Source organism: Ascaphus truei, chromosome 5 (assembly GCF_040206685.1).
Source record: "Ascaphus truei isolate aAscTru1 chromosome 5, aAscTru1.hap1, whole genome shotgun sequence".
In the NCBI taxonomy this organism is placed as follows: Eukaryota; Metazoa; Chordata; class Amphibia; order Anura; family Ascaphidae; genus Ascaphus; species Ascaphus truei.
Genome location: NC_134487.1, coordinates 85,386,042 through 85,410,229, shown reverse-complemented (window position 1 = coordinate 85,410,229; position 24,188 = coordinate 85,386,042). Strand labels below are relative to the sequence as shown.

At 38.4% G+C, this 24,188-nt stretch overlaps 1 protein-coding gene across 1 annotated transcript in view; it reads left to right on the top strand.

Annotated features, from left to right (window-relative positions):
• Positions 1 to 7,731: 7,731 nt before the first annotated feature.
• The window catches only part of LRIG3 (leucine rich repeats and immunoglobulin like domains 3), a 31,899-nt gene continuing 15,442 nt past the window's right edge, over positions 7,732 to 24,188 (top strand). Inside the window, exons 1-5 of the mRNA XM_075600146.1 lie at positions 7,732 to 8,209; positions 17,563 to 17,634; positions 18,034 to 18,108; positions 23,459 to 23,593; positions 23,781 to 23,924. Of these exons, the coding sequence (XP_075456261.1) occupies positions 7,974 to 8,209; positions 17,563 to 17,634; positions 18,034 to 18,108; positions 23,459 to 23,593; positions 23,781 to 23,924 (662 nt within the window). The 5' untranslated portion in view covers positions 7,732 to 7,973. The remainder of the gene's footprint in view (positions 8,210 to 17,562; positions 17,635 to 18,033; positions 18,109 to 23,458; positions 23,594 to 23,780; positions 23,925 to 24,188) is intronic.

The window sequence follows — 24,188 nt, the reverse complement described above, 5'->3', positions numbered from 1 at the left end:
TTCTCACCATCAAGATGGCCTTCCAGGAATAATGTCACCTCCTTGAGGGAACAATTTCCCCCATTACCATTCTCACAGATGATAAGAACCTGGAATATATTGGAAGTGACAAGAGATTGGGTACACGCCAGGTAAGGTTGGCATTATTTGTCACCCACTTCAATTTCATAATTTCCTTCTGGCCAGGCATCATGAATATCAAGGCAGATTCCCTATCTTGACAAGTCTTCACCGATGATGCAAAATTGTTGTATACCTTTCAGTCCTCCCAATCTCGGCTACACGCTCTGGAATCTCCACAGTGGATTTCAAATTCCAGGAACTGCAAGATCTCTGGACGAGGAAAGTTGCTCTTGAACAGAAAATTCATGCTGGCAAGCATAGACGACCATCACTACTGTTCTCAGTCGGCAACCAAGTTTGGATCTCAACAAGAAATAACCAGTTGAGGTTCCCTTAAGCTAGGCTGGGTCCCAAATACATAGGACCTTACAATTATCAAACAGGTTAACCCAGTGGCTTTTGTATTAGAGCTTCCAACAACCCTCAGAATATCCCCAATCTTTCACATTTCCCTTCTAAACCAGTGATCCAGAAGTACTTTCCTCCTATCGATATGCCACCCAATCCACGCCAGATAGAGGGTCAGGAAGAATTTGTGGTCCAAAAATTCCCCAATTCCAGGAGAACCTGTGGAAGGCTTCAATATCTGGGCAACTGGATATAGCCTAGACTCTAGGCCTCGAGGAAAGTTCTTAGATAGAAGATGCTACAGCTGAGCCAAGCTGAGAGGGATGTACAGGACAGGGTCTGGGACATTTGGGGGTATGAGTATCCCTATGTACCTGTGGGGATTAGGAACACTGTTGATCTGTCCTGGGGCTAATCGATCAAGGATATTTGAAGCCTACACTACCCAGCATGACTATGCTTTCCTTACCAAAATGGAGGACAGCGAAGACAACCTTGTGAGGATAGATCACAAAAAAACTGCAATAAATCACCATATCAAATACATGTAACGTGGATTAAATCGTGCTAAGAAATAGGAGAAAATGTGACTATAGTTGATACTTAAGTGTCCAGGATGTATGCCAGTTTTTCGCAAAGTGTAATCGAAAAGTCAAGGCAGCCAGACATCTTGAGTACCAGAGAGAGAACGAAGAACGGCCATAATGTCATATATACACACCATTTATACTGTGTTTGTATATATCATACATAGTGCGTATATGTATGTATACTGTACACATATATATAGCAAATAAAAATATCACTCATGAGCACATTCACATATCTTAGACCGGTCTGCAACCCTGCTTTTCACCCTTATCACCTAGCATACAGTGCTTCCACTGTGGCAAGGGATTCTGGGAAATGACATGCAAATGAGCACACAGTGTCACCTTTTGTCTGAAATCCATTTTTATATGGAACCCTTATAAGATAATGCTCGCTGTTTACAAATCTTTTAAGCACAGAATGGGATTAGATGCAAAGCCAGTGAAACCACTCACAGCAAGATGTTTCAACCTTTTGGGTCTCAATGTGAGGCTGGCTCAATGTGAGGCTGCTGTACTGGCTCTGCGATAGATAGATAGATAGATAGATAGATAGATAGATAGATAGATAGATAGATAGATAGATAGATAGATAGATAGATAGATAGATACACACACACCATAAAAAGTATACATATACAATATACAGTGGTGTGAAAAAGAAAGTACACCCTCTTTGAATTCTATGGTTTTACATATCAGGACATAATAACAATCAACTGCTCCTTATCAGGTCTTAAAATTAGGTAAATACAACCTGAGATGAACAACAGCACATGACATATTACACCGTGTCATGATTTATTTAACAAAAAAAGCCCCTATTTTTGTATATGCCCAGTAACTAATAAATCATTATTTTTAGTGACCCAGCAGCATCAGCCTTTCATTTGGCATTTTCCACTACAGCAGTGCTTGGCGCTTCTCCCCTGCTGGAGATTCCCTTTCCAACAATAGTTGCATACAGTAACCCATCAAGCTCCAGAACCCCAAAACCCACCCTCACATCATATATACAGCATATATATGTGTCAAAAAGCAGTGCTACCTAGCGTGACAAGATATACAAACAAAAACAGAAAGGCCTGCTAAACTAAACAGCTGAACACAAAGAGGAGAGGAAATAAGTAGCACAGTCTCCATAACTTCAAAAATGCTTTTTTATAGTATTTCCATCATAACCATAATGTCACAGGGTAAAACATTTGCTATTTCCCCCCCCTAATTAGTAATACGCTATTCTGTTGCATACTCAAAATCCATTGCCTCATGCAAATCTGATGTAAAATTATAGCACTGATAACGTTTATGATCAACTGTTTCTCCAATTGGCAAAAAATGTGTAAATATTTTATTTTATACATGAGAGTGTGCGTGTGCCTGTGTAATGACAGTTATAGCCTTGTAATTGTGGGAATCCTTCAGCATTCATCATAAATGCATTTCCAGTCTCGGTTTTCTCATTATCACTGTCAAAAAAGCATTATGGCCTGATTAAGCCAACTTGAATTTTACTCCTACTGTGCTTACATTATCAAAATGTTGTCTGGATACAGACCAAAATATATAATTGTGATGATAAAACAAGTGCAGAATGTTTTCCTTTTTTTCTTCTGCCAAGATGTTGAAACAGGCAGCTTATCACTTCACTCTTTTATCTCCAAGTTACTGCCCTTGCCAACACTTCAGATAAAACCAGTTCACACATTCCTCACAATACTAAGAATTATGGTTGTTGTAGTTCATAACGTAACAGATACGGCTGTTTTGTTCTTGGACTTTTGCCATTTACTAAAGTGCCAAACAAATAAGTAGGTGATACCTTTTTTGTTTGGACTAATATATTATATTTTAGGACAATGATTCGAGAGTTCTGTTCTCTTCCTCGGGTCAAGCAATAAAGAGGAAGAGAGTAGAATTTTCACAATCTTGTTCTAAAATGTCAATTGTTAGTCCAAATTAGAGAATAGAAAGTTGGCATTTTTGAAATCTGACACCCACAAACCTTAGCCATTTAGGTCAAATTTAGCCAATAGCATTGCGCAAAATGTGGAGCAGACTGCCAAAGTTAAAGGTGTTGCATTAAATTCTAATTCTTTTTGCACTATGGCACCTGGACTAACACGGCTACTTCAATTTAAGTGATTTACTAAATAAATTACCTTATGGTGAAAGCATCGCTGGCAACCAATAACTAAAAAATATTTTTTACATTTCTTTTTTCTTTATTTGCAGCTAATCCACATCACCTGAAGCTCTGGGGGGGGGGGGGGCAGATTTTTTTAGTAGCAATTTAAATTTTAATTTTTTTGCTGGCAAAAAATAAAATACAAAGACAGGTGTGGGGTCACCCAAAAGAAAGCATTGCTGTTACTTACCTTTATGTTGCAGCTTTCAATTGGCTGCTGGAGCAACGCTGTCTCAGCATATTATACTCCCAAACAATTATTCAAAATGTAAAAGTTAACTCACACCATACATGGACCATACTGGATCATACACATACTGTACCATACATGCCCATAGATGCACCATTCACTGTAATACACACACATATACTAACGATATACACCATACACATTCAATATTTGCAAACATTCTATGACCCTTATACTGTAAGGATTGATCGCGTAGATGACCTACTATCACATGAAAGTCCCATTTACTTGAATGGGGCTTTTCATGCGATAGCACATCACCTGCGCTATCACACCTTACAGAATAAGGGTCTCTCACTCTCTATATATCTATATGTATATATATATATATATATACATTTTATACATACATATATAAAATATACACACACAATACAAGAACACACATATACATTATAAACACACACCATGTACTGTATACAGTACTTAAACATAAATATATGTAACAGTGTTTCCCCCACCCGGTGGGAGATTTGTCCATTACTATGGTGTATTGTGCATATACCTGCTGGTAAGAGGAGGGCTGAGTCATCCACCGATGGTAGTGGGGACACAGGACCAGGCTTCTGGGGTTCATACCCAACATATCTCTTTAGCAGTGCAGCACCTTCATCTGCCGTAGGCTCCAGTAACTGAAGGTGATCTCCCACGGTAGAACTTATTACCTCTCCCCCCAGTAAGGTCACGCACCAGGCAGAGGTATATAACAACAGGAATGGTTTATTGTCTTCTGAACAGCACAGTTACACAGCAGGCTTCTGCCCGATGCAGTACTCTCAGCTCTGGCTGAAGGATGGTCCCTGGACCGTCACTACAGGCCAAGGGCACCCGCAGCCGTTCTAGCTCTTCCCCACCTCCCTAGCAGAGGCAGAGGTATGGTGCACACTCGCTCTACCCAGAAGGAAAGAGCACAAGGGAAGGCCCCAATCTCAGGCTCCCAGTTGTGTGACCTGCCTTCCACAAGTGCAGAGGTCCCACGCTCCTCCCGAAGGCATTTAAATTAAATGCCGGGGATCGCGTTAGGCCTCTGCAACATTAACAGCAACACGAGATTCAGACGCGTCTCCATGGCAACACCCCAGAGTGTCATTTGACGCTGCTGGCAGGTAGGAGAGGGGGCGCGAGACCGGGGGAGGCCAGGCAGGGGGGGGGGGCGCACTTCAAAAGTTTGCGCTCCCCTGATCTATGTGCTGATTAGCATTATAAGGACGTAGACAATTTACACTCTACTATTTCTGAAATCTGTCTCAGCATCTCCCCTGCTGAAATCCCTCCTTTGGCTTCCGATCAAATCCTGTATCACACTCAATTCTCCTCCTCACTTTTAAAGCTTTACACTCTTCTGCTCCTCCTTACATATCAGCCTTAATTTCTCGCTATACACCATCTCGACTCTTGCGTTCTGCTCAAGGATGTTTTCTCTCTACCCCTTTTGTATCTAAAGCCCTCTCCCGCCTTAAATCCTTCTCACTGACTGCCCTACACCCCTGGAATGCCCTTCCCCTCAATATCCGACTAGTACCCTCTCTATACAACTTTAAGACCCACCTCAAAACACACCTGCTTAAGGAAGCATATGAGTACCATGGCTGATAATTAACACCACATACATTAACCTTGGCCCCTTGTAGACGCACTTACCAGAACGCCCTCCTACTGTCTCTGTATGCTTCCTACCAACAAATTAGATTGTAAGCTCTACGGGGCAGGGACTCCTTTTCCTGAATGTTACTTTTATGTCTGAAGCACTTCTCCCCCTTATGTGTTATTTAAATTATTTGTTATTTATATGAGTGTCACGTATATTACTGCTGTGAAGCGCTATGTACATTAATGGCACTATATAAATAAAGACATACATTCAGTGAAGTATCAGAAACTTTGTATGTGGGAACGAGATGGAAAAGGGACGTAATAGGCTCGAAAGAGCATTCCCCCTGTGTGCTTGTTTTTCTGATGTAAGGAAGAGCTCTCTTTCTCCTTTGTTTTGGAGCTGACTTTTTATGGACTTATTACCCACTATAATTACACAATAGTAAAAATGGAGCTCAATGTGCCACTTTGGACTGTATGTTAGACTGTGATTTGTACTATGTTGTGTCCTTAGGGATATATGTTTTTGTCCTTTACACAGTAGTGGATTACATGCTTTTGTATACTATATTTCTGGTCCCATGCATGGTACATATTCATACAAAGCATTGTGTAGAGAGAAACTTTGATGCATGTTTGTATGTAGTGTAAATATCTTATTTATTCTTTTTTCCGTACACATATGTGGTGTTTTATATAGAATTAATTAGAAAAATTAAATTTATGTGACCTCCATTGTGGAATCATGCTAAAATACATGATAATGTAATAACATAAAATATAAACTCATTTAGTAACACATTCAAGAATGATTTGCAGTCTTGTGTCTTTTTGGGGAGTGCTAGAAACATCCATATTATTATTATAGTGATTCTGGGCCTTGGGGGAGGTCCGTGGTTTCCGTACCCCAAACCAGTTTGCAATGTGAGTGTTTTATTCGTAAGTGGTGCTGTCTGTGCTACAATCTTGATGCCCCTTCAAATATCTGCACACTAGCAATGAGTCACTAATAGACAACAACTAGTTATGAAAGACAATAGAGCCTAGGAAGTGCGAGATTATCCTGAATACACATGGCATTCAGGAGCCTGCTCAGTTACTTTCTGTGAATGGTAACTTTCCATAGAGGCTACTTGATAATAAGATTTATGTAGCCCTGGTAAGAAATGGGGCTATAGTTCTATCCTCCTCCTGGTATAATCCCTGGTAAGGGTAGGTTGCCAGGAGTTATCATGGGTTTCCCCCACTTCAAGCACTGTCCTGAGTGGTGGAGGTAGGTCACCTGCACCCTGTGTCAAAGCAAGAGACACAGGGACGGTGCCTGCTGAGATCATAAAAGAGCAGTGCATTTCCTATTTAGTGTGTGTGTTCTGTCAGTCTGACAGTAGTGATAGTGAGTTAGGAGAGGAGTGATCAGCTCATGAGTAGAGCTGATCTAGCTACAGTTAGTGAGGTGGAACCAAATAACTCTCACCCTGCTTAGGGGGTGAGGGAAGAGCTAGCCCCACTCTGGATGCCTTTGGTCCAGAGTGGCGGCAGGGACATCACAAGGGAGAACAGTTAGTAGACTGTGCATCAACTGTACCTGTCGGCTGCTGCTGCTGCCCAAGAGAATAAAGAGACTGCTGCTTTTAAAGATAATCCTTGTGTGAGACTGGAATCTCTCATCCCTGTGGGGAACCTCTGTGGTAAGGATTCCACCCCGCATTCCTGGGGCTTACTATAGATGGAGGCGCTGCACCATTGAACCAGAACGAAGGCATCCACCCCAGTAACCTGTTCCTGTTATCCCCATGTCATCGAGAGAGACTCAGGCCCTCCTGTTGCCAGCAGGTATGCACCACACAGAGACACCTAGCCAGACCCCAGAACACCTCAGGGGACCCGATCTGCGATTAAGGGGGGGAAGATGGGCTAGATTTACAAAATAGTATGTGTTGCTTTGTTAAACATGCACTTTCTAAACATCACATCAGATATAAATTGGGCAACTCCTTTTTCAATTTATGGTTATTTCTTTCCAATAAAAAAAGGCAAACGATTCATGCAATTTTGCCTGAGATACTTTGCTACCTATAGCAGCAACGTATCTTATTTTTTACTACATACAGTAAAAAGAGAAAAATACGGATTAATGCCATTCATGTAATGCTGAGAAACAGACTGCAACAGTTGGCAATATTTGACATTACATTAAAGTGGCAAGCGATGTTGAAATTGCCTAAATTGAATTGCAGTTCACCCCACAACTGAGGACAAAGTTATAGCAAAGGAAGATGACAATTACACCTTTTTTATTTGGACTAGCAGTTCATACTTTAAGATAAGCTTTCTGGAGTTGTACTCTCTTCCTCAGGTGAATCAATACTCAAAGGAAAGCAAATGAAGAGAGAAACTACGTTCTAATGGCTCCTTATCAGTCATCGCTGTAATCTGTTGATTGAGAGGTGTTAGGTGGAGTACTGTAAATCTCCAATCATTGCTCTCTTCATCTTTCCTGCTCTACCATCCCCCCATTGCATTTGCATGCCTTGTTTTGGTCACGTGAGGGGGTGTTTGCTCTGGCCAATGACAGGAGAGCCCAGCACCCTACCTTGCACACAGATAGGGGAACACAGGGGGGGGGGGGGGGGGGGGGGAGTTTACATACATATTGGAGCCGTATCTTTCACTGCCTCCGATTGCAAACTTTTTTTGTTGTTATTTTTGTATACCAGTTGCATGCTGCTGATTCTCTGCAGGGTGAGAGGCATGCAAGCCACCCGGTTTGGAATAAGGAGGGTTTACTGCTAGATCTGGAATTTGCTGCCTTTACACGCCTCTCCCCCATCTGGAATTAGGGTTGCTTGGAGGAGTGGGGGAGATTCGCGTGTACACCGTGATGTGGATCTGGGCATGGCTGGGCTGGTTGGCTGCTTCTCGGCGCGGGATGCTGCGGCTGCTGCTGCTGCTGCTGCTGGTCCCGGCTCTGCTGGGAGCAGGCGGCTCGGCGCTTGGGGTGAGGCGGGACCGCGTCTCCTGCCCATCTCCCTGCCGCTGCCTGGGGGATCTGCTGGACTGCAGCCGGAAGAAGCTGACCCGGGTGCCGGAGCAACTCCCGGAATGGGTGGTGCAACTGTAAGTATCTACTAAGGATTAAACAGAAAAGGCTGCATGGGCGCAGAGGGGGTGATAATAAATGGGAGAGTGGTGCAGGGAATCTGGAGGTGTGCAGGGGCGCTGGAGGTAAGGGAGACTGGTCTTCTCCGGGGACAGGGGAAGGCTACCTATGCTGGCCTGCTGCAGATATATAGTACTCTGGCAGAGGTGCGCAGCTGTACAGATTTAGGAACCAGTTAACAGTACCAGATTTACAAAGAAAACGTGGTAAAAACACGTCTCATATCCCCTTCCAGATAAATCAGATGTTTTAATCAATGTGATTGATGAATGGCCTTTTAATACGTTGCAGGTCCATCTGGCAGCGAAACTATATTAAACGCGACCAGAAAAGCGATAAACGAGTGTGCAAACTACAGCAGAAGTTAGAGAGGCCCCATATATCACTGGATTATTTATCAATAACTTCAAAGTAGGCAAAAGCAGCTCCAAATATATCCCGGTAACCAGCCCGATGGCTTCATGTTGAATACTTTTCGATGCAGTTTTGCAACCGGCAATGTTTGGTGAATATCCCTCATATCGCTACCGCAAGAGCACCCCTGCTTAAACAGTGGCTTTCTGTCCTCACCTCTTCTACTGACCCAGACCTTATTGTTGTAAGTTGGTCAATTACATGAACTAATCAATTTATTTATTTTAAATCTATGTACCCGTAAACAAGGACACTTGAGTGTTGACTGTTATTCAATTGCTAAAAAGTACAAGAAAATAGTATGTTGCGTATCTTAAGAGCTTGATATTAAATAAGGGGTGAAACTTTCTAGACTCGGGCCTTATGTTTATATTCGTAAGAGCAGAAAGGGAGACGCTGTTTTGAAAAAATGATTTAAGTACAACAAGATTGTTATACTAACCAATGCAGTGGCATATATCCAAAATACACATTGCATGTACAGCACATGAAAGATAATTGTCTGCAATAAAGTAATATCAATATGAATGTATTTTTTTTTTTAAAGCATAGAGGGGGGAGCAATGATACATTGTTCTATTTCATGAATAGTGAGTCAAAGGTTTATAATGTTGAATTAAGTGAGTGATACAAATAGGTGTATCACATTACAAGAGTAGATATATGCCAATAATCATGCATACTTTCTTAGAGTCCCCAATGTATTGAGTTGAAAAGCAAAACATACTGTGAGCCTTTTTTTTTTTTTTTGTGCTGAAAAGTATTTTAACTTTATTTTATAGGTATGCTAGTCTCTATTTTTTTGTTCATGATTCCATTATTAATTACAGTTCTCATCAAACACTGATTACATACAACATGTGATTCTTTCCCAACAAAAGATCTCTAAATGAAGTAGTACTGTACTTTACATCCTCTCACTTCACTGTCGAATTTGCCTTAATTTAATTCATTTCAGTGTAGGAGGAAGAATAGTTACGGTTCCTATTGTCCTCCAGAGATGCCCTCAGTCAATACACACGTGCTTTAGCTGTATTGTAGCTAGATTCAAAGTACAATTGCATAGCTTCTCTCTCCCCCCCCGCCCCCCTTACCATAGAAATAGTTGGGTGTAAGCATCTAATTACATTAGTATGTGTTTTACTTGGAAATGGTTAAGAATACTATAGCCACCCCAATGACCGTGTTTTTTAGGTTTCTTTTTGTTTGGTTTTCAGTCACAAACGAAACCTACAGATTTGTTGATCAACACTTCAAGATTCAACATAATTTAGATGACGCTCACTATTGTTTTGTTTTTTTCACTTTTTGTAGTACTGCTGGGGAATGTCAGATTGTGCAGATACTTATAGGTTGATGTTGTGACCTCAACACTTGCCATGGTGTTACATGTCTAATTTGTTGATCACATGCTTCCCTCCTTAGTCTACTCCTTTCACGCCTTTTTCTAATAAAACCTAAGACCCTGTTCTATATGATTTTGAAGCCTTGTTGAAATAAATGTGACCAAAATATTTCCAGCTTGACCGCGTATTTGAATAGGCCCTGACTTTCTCTTGTACTGTTCAAAGAAGGGGAAGCTATATGGTCTAGGACATTTGGTCGCGACCGTTTCGCCGTGACTCACCACGCCGCCAGAAACTTCCGCCAACAGTCACTAAGGTAAATCCCTTACCCTAATTAATCCATCACCCCAAGAGCTAAAACCCATTACATTAACACCTACCCTAAACCGTTATTAAACTTACATTCGAAGTGGATCGGCGGCGGGGTGGGTCACGGCGAAGCGCTGGCGGCCATTTAGTCACGGTAGAAGGGCGACCAAATGTCCCATTCCAGAAGCTTTAGGTCTGACAGATGAGGGTAATTTTTCCAGGCACCTTCACTAATTTCATTTAAAAGTACAAACACATTTAATTACTTCCTAAGTTATTGCTGGATATCAATAAATCTTTTGATCTGTTATACAAAGTGGTTTGTTGCAAGTTTTAATGTCTTTGTACACACAGAAATGCGGTAGTCCTGGAGATGCTGGAATTTACCACTCAGGATTTTTATGAGGGATTTTATACCTATTGTGTTTACCGCTGAAATAAATGCAGGTTTCACATTTTACAAGCTAGATCTGTCTTTATTAGTGGTTTTCTGATGCTATTAGCAGTAGGTATTATTATTGTATGATAGTTTAGACAAATCAAAAGCATTATATTGTCATATGTTACTTTCCACTGTAGAGAGTCCAGTTAGAACAATTACCTTTGGAAATATATTTACCTTTCATCTTTTTGGACTTTTAAGTTTTTCCTTTAAAAATGAATACTGCATAAACTGTTCTGAAACTTTTGAATTGGTTCACATTAGTTATGTGTTTCCACAGAAACATATAATGTCTTAACTGAGCATTCCATGTTCAAAAAAAGTTGTGTGAATTTCACATTTCTATGTTCTATTCAAAATCCAATAATATATATGCAATTTGTTAATCTCTTATAATTTGTTTTACTATAGCTTTCTGAAATTTCTATTGCATTTACCAACTATACATAAGGGTTTTAAAGTTAAACTAAGCAGGAAGGCATTCAATTAGATTTGGCTAATTCTGTACAATTACCTCATCTGGAGGTCATGCTGTCTTATTCATGAGTGAATAGCTGTATTGACAACATATGGAATTGAGTATTTGAGTGGCTTTGAGAGGTGCACAACTTCCTCTTGTAATGCCTTGGCAAACAGGCTTTGTGGACTAGTACAGTTTCAAAGTATCCTTTTTCTTTTCAATGTGTATGAATTATTTCTTTTTCAGACGTAGGCATACAGCAAAATGACAAGTACCAACAAATCTGCAATATATAACACAGTAATTAGGAGCTCATATGAAACTAAAGAAAGTATGGTTCTGCATATCTTAAGCTGATGTGATCAGCGCTGAGTTACAACTTTTTAATAGCTACAAAGTTCAGCCATTTTATTAATTTTAGACCTTATGTTAAAAAAAAAAAAAAAAATAATACTTTCCAGAGCATTTTTGCATTACATAAGTTTGGGTCTGGGTTCTATGTGATAAACTTATCATGCACACACATTCTTTCTAAAGGGCAATATGATTGTTTGAAATAGGTCAGTAGAGCTATTTATCTAATTGCACAATGAAGAATTGTTTAACATTTTATTAACTGTGCTTTTTGCAATAATGAAATCATATGCAATTACAACGGCTGTTTATATAGCTGCTAATTTGCAAGTGTCAAGTAAACACTTACATTCTGTAATGCAGACGAATTTCTGTTGTTCTTTTTCAAGTTAACATTCCTAAAATTCATTTAAACAAGTTGCATCTGTGTAAATAAACTCTGAATCTAAGACAGAAACCCTACTGTGTTTACTCAATTAACAGCTGTGACACTTGGCCCTAAAGTCACAGGACTACATCTTTTGTAGGTGTGAGGAACACATGTGGTCTAACTGTTTGAACAAACCCAGTTAATTTCACGCTGAAAAAAAAAACTGCTAATAGATTTTAGTAACTAAAAATATAGCAAACTATTTTCTAATTCACTATAAAGTTTTAGAATCGCTTAGGGAAAGTAAATATGTTCACTCCATCTAACATGTTTGGTCTGCAGTGTATTTCCCAACATAATTGAATAATACGATTTGGTTCTCGGTGTACCCTTTCTGGTAAAAAAATATTTAGAAATGAATAAAACTTTAGGGACCCCTTGGTGATATCAGAATCACGTTGATAGAAAAACTCTTTCACAACACCTGTATATTTCTGTATGCTTTTGGCACAGACTGTATTCCACAACACAGAAATCCAATAAGGTTAATGACTGCTACATGCATTCGTAGGTGCCAAAAGAGCACATGTACACGTTTGGTTGCATCTAAATTAAAAAAAAAACATAAATCAGACTGTTTCAGAACTGTCCCAACATTTATTTAAAAAAAAAAAAACAATTTTTTTTTTACTAGTTTCTTTATTTGTGTTACAAGTTACACTTTTTTTTTTATATAATATGTTTCGTAATACATAGTGTGTAAGTGTTTACCACCTCCTGGAAAATGAGGTCAGCATTGGGTTGGTCCTGTTGATTTTTCCGTTCATCTTCTATAGAAGCAATACATATTTATTTTTTATTTAGGATAGCGATTTAAATTGCACTTCGTGACAACTTGTGGTTACAGCCGTTTTATTTTGATACCTAAATGCCTTAAAAATATGTTGCAAGACAAAAAGTGTTAATGTCTAACTACTTCTTTTTTCCATAGCCAGGTGTACTGATGAGTGTGGCACTGTTTTTATTTTTTTCTTCACAATAATAAACCAGTGTTCACTATTGATGGTATTTGCCAACTCTGCATACTATCAAGGTAGTTGGTTATTTTATATTTCCTTTTTTTCCTCCCAGTGTTTATTGAAGACTCACAGCAAGTTACATATTTATTAGCACAGCCAGTTATATATTTCTTGGTATACATTTCACAGGTGAAAGATCCTTTAAGATGATCCATGTTGGGTGAATGTACAGCTTTCAAAATATGCTGGCGCTCTTTTTGTGCATGGTTGTTTTAACATAAAATGTCGCATTGTAAAGAATTGCATATCTTCAGTGTTAAAATGCTTAAGCCTGTCTGATGCATGATGGAAGTTGTTACGCTTGTGGCTGCCTTGATAGATTCCAGATGGGTGGGGGATTGAGCTGTGAGAGAAAGTGTCTGGCTCCACTGTGATGATCATGCAAAGCAGCATTTGTAACTGCAGGATTTTTACAGTTTGTGTGCAGCTGTTTTTTTCGTGTGCATACCATAACTCCACAAGAGCAAATCTGCTCACTTCTGTTGCTCTGGTAGACCATTAGGCACACGTGTTTCCAATGGAAAGAAAATTCAGATAAAAGATTGATCTGGCTTTCTGAATTGATTTAAGTGGTTGAAGCTTGAATTATTATTATGAAGTATGCATGAAAGTTAGCACAGAAACATAGTGATTACATTGTTGACTATTGTACATTTATAATTTGTTGGCAAATAAAATGTGTAATCAAATCTTCTTTAAGTGTGTTTTGTTAAGTGACTTAACATTTTAATTTGTCACATTTTAGGTGCTGAATTTAAAGAACCGTGTAAATAAGACCATTGTATTCAGCCACAATCAGGCAGATTGCCATTTTAATTTGTATGTTTATCCATTAGAAATTGTTAAGGTAACATAGCTTTGGCTAGCCACAAATGTCAGGCAATTCCAAGTTATGGATTAATTGATTCTTCTATCTCCAGCTACCATCTGTTTTCCATTAACAATATAAACTCTTCCATGCCTTATTATATATAGTGGAATAAGTAAGATTTGAGGTATAGAGTGCTAACATTTCCAGTAACTTTGAACGCCCTTACCAATGATGTAATGTTATCTGAACAAAGTGCTTTTTGTACACTTGTTTTTGCTTTACAAATATCAATTTTTAAGGTTGTCTGTATCAATTTTTCATTTTACATCAGTGTTGGTATGGCTAGAAGTGTGGTCTTCGATATTACTTTAAGTAGCAACCTCAATATACCAATCTGTTTTAGACAAGGAGATACAGTAAACTGCATGTGATAGGCAACATATGCTTATCTCCAATACCACAAACTCTATTAAAGTGGGAGAAGGAGTGGCTCAGTGAGTAAAGACACTGATGGGCGCTAAGTTTGAAGCACGGGAACTTGGTTTAATTCCCGATGTCAGGTCCTTGTGACCATGGGCTAGTCACTTTATCTCCCTGTGTCTCAGGCGCCAAAAAACAGATTGTAAGCTCCACGGGGCAGGGATCTGTCTTTAAAATGTCTCTGTAAAGCGCTACGTACAACTAGCAGCGCTATACAAGAACAAACAATTATTATAAAGTAGAGGGGAAAGTGCGTTGAAACACTGGCTGTGTGCATTACAAATCTCACCCAAAAAGTTGACACAAAATGTTTGAATATTCTGTATCCAACAGTCAGAAATAAACAGTTGCTAGAAATGTTAAGATAATTACATTGTTGCACTTTTTAAGATCATTGATTTAGTATTTTGATTTTTACCTGGGCATTTCAAGCAGCAAAACGTGAATATATATTCCTCACACGGATGAGACCCAAAAGTTCAAAACGGTCTGTCTGTGGGTGGGTTCACTGGCTTTGCATCTCATCCCAGGCTATGCTTAAAAGCTGTGTAACAGATGGGCCATTGCTAAGCTCTAAGATTCACCTTGAACCATAATAAGTTCCATAAATATTCATAAAGTCAAATTGTAGTCTCGGCAACAGCTGTAATTTGCAGATAAGTAGGTATTATGATATACAGGTAAAGTCCAGTGTGGGTTAAATTGGAGAGATGGAGATATATACAGTATAGGGATGAGATGTGTTTGGGTACACATTGCTGAGTGCTTTTGCATAGTTTTTTGCATAATCTCTTCGTCCAACACATCCTAAATTGATCTCCTATGCTTAAAAGCTGTTTAAAACAGCGAGCATTTGCTTAAGGGCTCAATGTAGTAATGGACTTGAGACAAAAGGTGGCACTGTGGGCTCATTTGCATATCATTTCCCAGAACCCCCTTCTGCAGTGGAAGCACTGTATTCTAGGTGTAAATGGCGAAAAGCAGTGTTGCAGACGTGTGTGTGTGTGTGTGTGTGTGTGTGTGTGTGTGTGTGTGTGTGTGTGTGTGTGTGTGTGTGTGTGTGTGTGTATATATACTTGTGAGCACATTGCCAGAGAAACCATTCACAGACATGTTTCAACCTGAATGGGTATCATCAGTGTTAAGTTGGTTGTACTGCTGGCTTTGCCTTTTCAAGACTGTAGGGTTTACCATCACGTTTTTAGTTATGGTGGGTGAAAAAGGTAACAAGAAACCTCCACCATATTGCATATAGCAAATAAAAAGATCACTTGTGAGCACATTCACATGTCTTAGGCAGGTCTGTAACCCTGCCTATCACCATTATCCCCAGCATAGTGCTTCCACTGCAGCAAGGGATTCTGGGAAATGACATGCAAATGAGCACACAATGTGTTATCTATCTCTATATCTATATATATCTATATATCTATCTCTATCACTTCTGTAGTATTAGATAATACTGTCTGCATTTTTTTAAATCTCTTAATGCCATTTTTAAAAAAACATCTAAATGTACTGCTCGTCCTTTTGGCTACTACAGCAACCATTTCGACAGACCTATCCACCTCTTCTGAAACAGCCTTTGACATGCACCTTTTTGAGCTCTGCCTTTTGGCAACAAAGTATCACAAACAGATCTGTTGCTTTGTTCCCAACAGCAGGTTGTGTATTACTCTGAAAGCTGTAACAATATTGGTAATATAATATTACATAGCTGCAGCATTTCACAGACTGCAGCACAAAGTTAGAAGGCGGCCATTTCATTACACGCACAATCAGGATTTTTACAGATTTATAACAGGAGCATCAAACAATTACCAGCTTGGGTAAGAGTGTAAAATTATACATTGTCACAGGCTTTACATATAAAAAAAAGGGGGAAAGTATTATTGCTGCTTTCATGTGATTTTAAGAATAAATAAATTAGAAGTAGCTTAAACCGTGCACAAAGCAGAATGAGACTAGCCTTTTGCTCTGGTAATATGGGGGTTCATAAAATGATTTTGGTTTAGTAGACCTTGTTTGAAAGGCACTTTTAAAGATTGGCTTTCGTGGATCCCAGAGTGCTATAAGATGTACAGTATACAATAACACTGCTTACTGATGCATGGTCTTGAGTACTCCATTGACCTGTAGATGGTATCATCATAAATCTCTAGTACTTAACATAGTGTGACTTTGTCAGTGCAGTTCTGTTGTCATTCCAGCTTCATCAAAATAAACATTGTGCTCTTTGAAACCTCTTCTTACTGGTGTACAAATAATACATGTATTGAAAGTATGTCATCTTTGTAGCACTGTCTTGTCAAGGGTTATTAATTTGATGTACAGTATGTGGGCAATAAAAATACTTTTTTGGAGACTTTAAGGTTTATTTACAAAGCTACGTCAAATGTACAGGTCATACATACATCATACGTCTTAGAGAAATTTGGTACATAAACCTGTATATATTGTGCTGTTTAAAAGATCAGTTAAACAAATTATTTTAGTGGTGTAGCACTATTAGAAATGTTCAGAATTGGTTTAAAAAGAGGGCACTCAATTAGTTTGTGCAGCCACTTAGATCAAAAGAGAACTTGTGCCAATTATTTGTATGTGATTTACATTTCAAGTTCAGATGGGAGTATGTTCTATTTCTATTTTCGCTGGTTTATCTCTTTTGTGCATACTTTTCTCAGGGTGACCATCTTGGATTGCTGATTCTTTAGCACAGCAGAGCTGCTTTCTGACAATACAAGGTTTATTCCCTTTTAGAGAGACCAAGACTATAGCTCTTATTCTTTAAGTTATGATCAGCGCAGATGACGTGATCTCGAAGGAAAAACCACATTAAAGTCAATGGGGCTTTTCATACGATAGCATGTCATCTGCACTTATCACATCTTGCTGAATAAGGGCCTATGTCTTGACATAATAATCAATGTGGTTGAAAAGCAGTGTTAAAAATTGGACGCTATCCATTGCCCAATTAGTTCTGATCATTTCACTGTCTGTATGTCTCGTGTGGTAGAGTTCTTGATAGAATTTCCCAGGTTCTCCTGACAGTTTTACCACACAGTGTAATTCCCCCAAATGCTGCTAATCCATGTATTGAAAAGGTTGTAATCTGCATAAAAAAAACATTAATGTTCCATGCATTAAAAACATAATGCATTCGATGCCTTTTTCACAGTTGCCATGTGTATATTGAAGGACGTGAAACCAATTCTATATGAAATAACGTTATGCTTTTATTTCAGGGACCTGAGCCATAACAGATTATCTTCACTCAAAGCCAGTTCCATGAACCACCTCCATAATCTGCGAGAACTGTAAGTTATTTTCCCCCTCCCCTTTCTCTCTCGCATTCTCAAATTAACTATTTTTAAACATCCTGAACCCATAAGTTATTTGTCTTGGTGACATCTTTTCTTGAATATTTTTACAACTTGTTTATTGGAAGCTAATGCTCACCTTGCTAATTGTATTCTTGCTTTTGAACCTAAAGTATTCACAAGCATCCACAAAGAACTTTCTTTGTGGCTAAACATTTTATTTGTATTATTAATAGACTATTTATTTTTGTTATGTATTAACACATTTATCAACATCCAGTGATATATTTATGATTGGGTCTTCGAGATATGTAATTTATTTTCTATTGAGGCTGGAAGAGAAACAAGTGTATTTTTTGTTTTAAAAATTACTTTTATATATATTTTCTTTAACAGGAGATTAAATAATAATGAACTGGAAATGATCCCTCACCTTGGTCCATTGTCAGCAAACATAACTCTTCTTTCCTTGTAAGTATAAATCATGTTTAATATATATCATGCTTGTGTTGCTTTTTCAGAAAATGTCATCTTTAATATGTAATAATTTATGAGGGACATAATGCACCTCCTAACTAATTCATGTTTTTTGTTGACGGCTGATTGCTGTGTACATTCTACAAGAAATATTTTGATTGGGGAAACTAAGATTTGTCACCTTTTTTATACTATTTGTTCGTTAGGGGTAATTAATTACTTTGAGAAATTTGTGGTGTTTCAGGATCCGAAAGACAGAAGGTGCATTTCAGAATTAATGTCTTTAATGTGTGGCTAGGTCATTTGATATTAACTCATCACCTGGTCATGCAGAATTGATTTTAAAAAAAAATGAAACTTCTGAATTGTCCATGGCAAATTATTGCTTTTGTAGGGTTTTTACCACCTTTAGTTAATGGCTAATGTTTCTTCGTGAATCTGTTTCTTAGACCTCAGTCACGGGAACATTGTTCTTGGTTTGCAAAATAATTGTGGCCATCATTGGAGATAAGTAGCTGACATTCTTGAATCTAGTCTCCCTGGAGAGTAGTAAATACAAATAATACACATCTCACACAGTTCCACAAACCTACCTTTCTTTATTATCTCTTAGCATACAATACTTTAATTGCAGCCATGAATGACATGCCATGTGCACTCATAGTAAAAATGGAAAAAAGTTACAAATATAAATTTTTCACAAGATAGAAATAAGCACAAATATACTTTTTTGGGTGATAACTTTTTCGCTGTAATTCGCTTCCTTAGAATTATTTTGTCAGCTAATAAAACATTTTTTTTACCCACTGTGGAACCACCCCTTTGAGGAACCACCACAATTCCATGATTTTCTTACATACTTAGATGTAACAATGACACTATGCGTGTCAATAGCAAGAAGCAAGAAATGCTGCATATTCAGTTTGGAATTCAAGTGTCTTGCTACTCAATACATCTCTAATTCATGTCATCACATTTTTTGTGTTTTTTTTTTTTTGTTTTTTTTTAAAGGTGTTTGTAATCTCATGTTAGTTGCCTGAAGGGTTAAAACACTATACTGTAGTATGCTTTTTTTCCTTTTGGAATGACTCAATTAATTAGAATGATCACTGCTCAATTGCTTACATCTAGTGATTTATTGGGGTTAGCTTTTACTTCAGGCCTAGGTCAGCTAAGCCAGTTGGTGTTGCCTCTTTGTCTGGTATATTCTCTTTGAATAGACGAAGTGACATTCAATACTAATGTGTGTTTTTTACAGATTACAATCAAACAAATAGAAAAAAACAGATGGTCACTGAGAAATAGCTATAGAATTTTTGTAAAATCATAATTGTAGAAGTTGCTCTAGTAATGACTATTTGATTTCAATACACACATTAAATGCGTGTAACTGCACACGCGTGTCGATAGAGGTGGTCCTCACTAGTTTTTGCAAATTAAAGTAAACACTGAAATAATTGCACACTAATGGTTCACGATTACTATACTTTATGAAAAATGGACAATGTCATTTGTAACAGAATTATAAAACAAATTATTTATTGTGAGGTGAGAGTTGGTACATACAGTACCTGGGTCTGTCATAGTTGTCTTGCATTAATTTGGTTAACAAAACATGTGGTTTATGTTGGAGCAGTTTTCACCAGAAAATGATCAAAAAGTTGTTCGTGATAGCAATTGATTGTACTGTGTATTGCTTCATTAATTACAAATCTACTTTCACTCAACCACTTGATAACCTCCTTTAATTTTAGTTGTCTTAATGTAGCATGTAATAATAATAATAGTCCAAACACTTGCCACATATTATACATTTTGCTTCAAAATCCTTCCAACAATTATTTGCGGTTGTGTAACTGGATTTTTCGTTACTGTTTGGCCTTCCAACATGCCACTTCACAGTGCTGCCATAGAGGCTTAATGCTCTGGTCCTCCTTTACAATAAATACCCCAACAAAGTAATGCATGAGACAACACAATATTAAGTTGGAAGAAAAAGGTCATAGCTTTATTTTTAACATCTATTAAAAACCGTAAACTGCCTGCCAGCCCTACTGCATTAGGCCCATTGCCTCAGCATGGCAAAAGGGGGGACGACCATGCTGGCTAGCAAAATGGCTTTACTCTTTCCCCTACCCGTCCTATAGCGTCGGTTGAGATCCTTGCTCATCGCTTATCGTTTGCACTCCCCCACCCGCTGGCTGCTTTGGCTCAAGTCCCCCCTTAGTGGCCACATAGACCCAACCATATGGCTGGCGTCCTACTTTCTCATGTGTTGATTGGGCATAGCAGGCCCAGCAGCGCCTCCAGTCTCTTAATTGGTTCTTGGGTCTCTACCCGGTTCCGCCTGGACAGTAGGTTTCTCTATCTTTACTAGTCCTCAACATCACTGCTGAGCAAGCCTAGAGCTGGTGTTCAGCCAAGCTGTGATGAGGAAAAACAGTGCTCCTGTTTGATAGACATGTTAAACTTGAACATAACAACATTTGGGGGTGGGCATTGAAAAACTTTCTGGCCCCTTAGTCCTGCTCGCTCTATTAAATCCTCTGATTACTCCCTCTTGCGTCTGGGGGTTGGGGGGAGAGGAGGGCCCGAGCTACCCTCAACCACCACCTAACCTTCCCCTGGGAGCCAGCTCAAACTAGCATAGTCCTTCCATCGCACCCCTTATGGAGCAGAGGGACCCATCCTGGGACCACGGGTATCTCTCATCTATCTCCTACTTCAAGCTTTTAGAATGTGTTGACCACATCATGGTTATCACTCAACGGACAGAAAAAGAAACAATTCTTGGTTTTATTACAACTTGCTCTACTTCAGATGATGTAACTTCCAAGTTTCGCTATCGTAAAGAAGAGATGTTTAAATCTCTTCATGGAACTAATACAAAAATATTTGTTGTTATTTTATGTTGGACAGATGAAATGTGCATACTTGTAATTCTTACATGCCATGCTGTCTTTCTGAAATTACTCTGTCTGCACAAACTCTTAAGTGTTATTAAAACCAGTGTTTTAGACTGAAAGGTTCGGTACAAGTTGCTAACTAGATGCATTTAAAGATGTTGCAATTTATACAATCAAGACTTTTCTTCTTTCTCTCCCATCTTATCTGAAATAATAATTAAAAACACCTCCAGATAAAATAAACAAGTAGTCCACATATCCTCTTTGACTTTGCAGCTGAAAAGCCTACGGGTAGGGAAGACTTTCCAGAATGTTGACAGTTGTTTCTTATACTCTGTGTGACTGAATCCTTGTTGCTTAGTCCCACATTAAAAGAAAACTGGATATTCTGGTTCAACTGCTGAGAATCCAGGGTTCCTGTAAAAGACAACAATACAATGCAGATACATTACAAAGTACTTTTTAAATAATGGCTGCAAGTCTAAACACAAAATGTGTGTACTTAGTCAGTATCACACAGCATAATATATTTATATGTGCATTATGCTGCAACACTGATGTATGATTAAATTTGTTTTTGGGATTTGACAACTATCAAAGAAGAAATTGAAAGAAATCAAATTGGAGAGTTGAATATTATATTATATATTGTAATAAGCACTTTGACTCCCTATTAACACCAAGGTAACCAAGCGCTATATTTAAAAAAAAAAAAACTAAATCTTGTCTACTTAAAAAAATTATCAATGAAAAATTATAGGCATTTAAACATCCAATGTAAAAAAAAAATGTATCTAATTGTTTACATAGGAATTTGAAACTAGAGGTATTTCATATTTTAGAGTGTAACGTGTTTTATTTGTACTTGGTACCAAACTTGGGAATTAAAATAAAGGTAGAGCACATGTTTTATAATAGAAAAGCAAGGGTTTAGAAAAAGATTGTTCGACAAACTATATGTATAGAAAGAACCCCACTTCTCAAGCAAGGAGCTCAGGGTTGAAGGGCAACACAATAATAATATTATCACTATTATTGTCATTTATTTGTGAAGCACCAACATTCAGCAGTGCGGTAGAATGGGGTTAAGGAGTTATGTTTATTATATATATAAAATTACATGCTAAAAAAGGATTAACTAGTGCAAACAGATACAGAAGGCAATGAGGGCCCTGCTCATGAGAGCTGGCAATGTTGTAACATAAAGCGGTTGCTCATTGTGGGACGGATTATGCCTTAGGCCTCGTCCAGGGAAAAGCTGAGCGTGCTTGTGTGCTCATGCGACACGCGATCAAACACATGATTGCAATGAGACTGCCCAGCGCGCATGTGCCATTGAGCGCTCCACACATGGCTGCTTGCAGAGACAAATACATTTGATGCTGGCGCGTCACGTGAGCGGTTCACTCTGGACCAGCTCCCGGACGTCACAGCCGCACCCCCCACAGCCCCTGCTTACTCTGTGCCTGGCGTCACGGCGCTTTCAGCCTGGCCACGGCCTTAGGGTGGAGCATGGTCCAGCCGCACAGCTGATCCATTTAAGTTTTGGGGGTGTTGGTGTGGAGATTGGTCCTAAGCAAACTGCCGTGATAATTAGAGCTATGTTTTTAGCTCAGTTTGAGAAATCTTCAAAACCTGGTTTGCCAGTGGGTATCAAGGCCTGATTTTGGGGAGCCCTGAGATAGATAATCCTCTGTTAAGGCCAAATTCTGACAGACAGAATTTGGTTCTATTCAGGCATATTAGATCATGTTAACATTATGTAATACAGACTCCATTATCTGGCCAGTTACAAGATATTTCTGTGTTCTAAAGAAGGGCCTACACAAAGGCATCACTGTATAGTAGTCTCAACTATCACTGAACACTTTCACATTGCAGCTTAGAGGGTGTGTGATACAGGAAATTGCTGGCCCCTGCTGTAACGAGCTATACTGCAGAGAAAAGTTTACACTAGAGTAATTTACTGTTTTAATACTTTTAGTAATTATCTTATTAATAAACCAGCAGTGTGACCCTAATTTAACTCCACTTAAGAAAAAGCCACTGTAACATTCATAACAATTTTTCTATAAAATGTTTTGTACTGTTAGATATTGTTAACATTCAAATTTGTTTGCTTAGTACTAGATATATTGTACACAGTTTTCTTATAGAACTAGATACATTTTTTATTTAACAATTGGACATTTTTTTTAAATAACCCAGAACTCAAACTTTATTGGGAAATACTCATGCTTAGCCTTTCATCAATGCATTTAGCAGGCACTAAACGTTAGAAAAGTTGCACTTTTAGCTCAAATGTACTGTTCCAGTTATCTTTGTATATGTACTTTGTCCAATACCTTTTTTTTAAATTTCGAATAGATCAAAAGTGAGGACGCCAACGCAATACCTGTAAGCACAAACACATGCTAAATGATTTGTTCTTTTTACAGAACAAACAACAAGATTGATGTGATTTTACCGGAACATCTGAAACCTTATCAGTCCTTGGAAACGTTGGATTTGAGTAGCAATCTTATTACTGAGATGAAAACTGCATCATTCCCTACACTTCAACTCAAGTACCTGTGAGTAATGCTATTTCATTCAACATAAGTGACATTGACAATTCCTAAGATGAAAATGTATGCCTTTTTGTTCACGTTTTAGTGCGTAAGAGTACTTTAGAAATTTTTGGAAGAGGTGTATTATTTGATGCCATTTTGCACAGGGGATATTTGGTGTTTGTAATTAACAGGGGCTCTTTTTCTGCAGTTATATCAACAGCAATCGAATAACATCCATGGAATCCGGCACATTTGATAATTTATCTGGTACATTACAAGTGTTAAAACTTAATAGGAACCGTATCTCCTACATTCCACCAAAGATGTTCAAGCTGTCTAACTTGCAGCATCTGTAAGTATAAAACATGTTTCAATTATTTTGTCTTTATTTAAAAGTCTGTAATTACCGAGTTGTGTACATGATTATAATATTCTTTGCATTCTCTTGTGTGTAGATCCCGCAGTAGTCTCTTTGGTTGTGGTGCCGACCAGAAGTTTATAGCGGGGAATGCAAGTTAAAAGGTTTTTTGCTGCCCATGCAAACATGCTGATGCTTCTTAAATTATTGCTTTTGATTGCAGGTCATTGTGACAGTTTCCAGCACAACCTTTCAGGG